This window comes from Fibroporia radiculosa, assembly GCF_000313525.1.
Source record: "Fibroporia radiculosa TFFH 294 genomic supercontigs, scaffold41728, whole genome shotgun sequence".
Classification (NCBI taxonomy): Eukaryota; Fungi; Basidiomycota; class Agaricomycetes; order Polyporales; family Fibroporiaceae; genus Fibroporia; species Fibroporia radiculosa.
The window spans coordinates 1-435 of record NW_012133087.1 but is presented as its reverse complement, the minus strand read 5'-3'; the positions used below and the strand labels follow the sequence as shown (position 1 = coordinate 435).

At 60.5% G+C, this 435-nt stretch overlaps 1 protein-coding gene across 1 annotated transcript in view; it reads left to right on the top strand.

Moving 5' to 3' along the window:
- Positions 1–175, top strand: part of FIBRA_09438 (uncharacterized protein) — a gene marked incomplete at both ends in the record, with an annotated part of 327 nt that extends 152 nt beyond the window's left edge. Inside the window, one exon of the mRNA XM_012321738.1 lies at positions 44–175. Within this exon, the coding sequence (XP_012177128.1) occupies positions 44–175 (132 nt within the window). The remainder of the gene's footprint in view (positions 1–43) is intronic.
- Positions 176–435: the final 260 nt, after the last annotated feature.

Genomic DNA, 435 nt, shown 5'->3' with positions numbered 1-435 from the left:
CTTCGCCCGTGCGATGGCGACGACGACGATGGGTGGCCGTAAGAAGAGACAGGCATCACATTCGCGCGAGATCCGCCTCGAAGTCAGCCGTTTTGGTGTATCCAAATTCGCGTGGATTGCGCGTCCGATGTTGGATATCAGCGTGCGGCATTTGCATTGTGGGCTCGGGCTCTGAGTGTGAATGGGTGCAGGGCCGGGTATCGCCGTGGGATTTTGAGCTTTTGGGTTTGGCGTGGGAGTTCAGATGTGTGTCTGGGGATGTGGGGATGGGGAATGGGGGGTCGACGGGGCAATGACTGGCTCGGCTTGGCTCGGGCTCGGGGATGGTCGGCGCACTTTGCTGGCGAGACGCGCACGTCTCCTCGGTGGAAGGGGGACACGGCGAAAGACTGATACACTCACCATGCAGCTGGGACTGCACCTTGTTGGACCTTG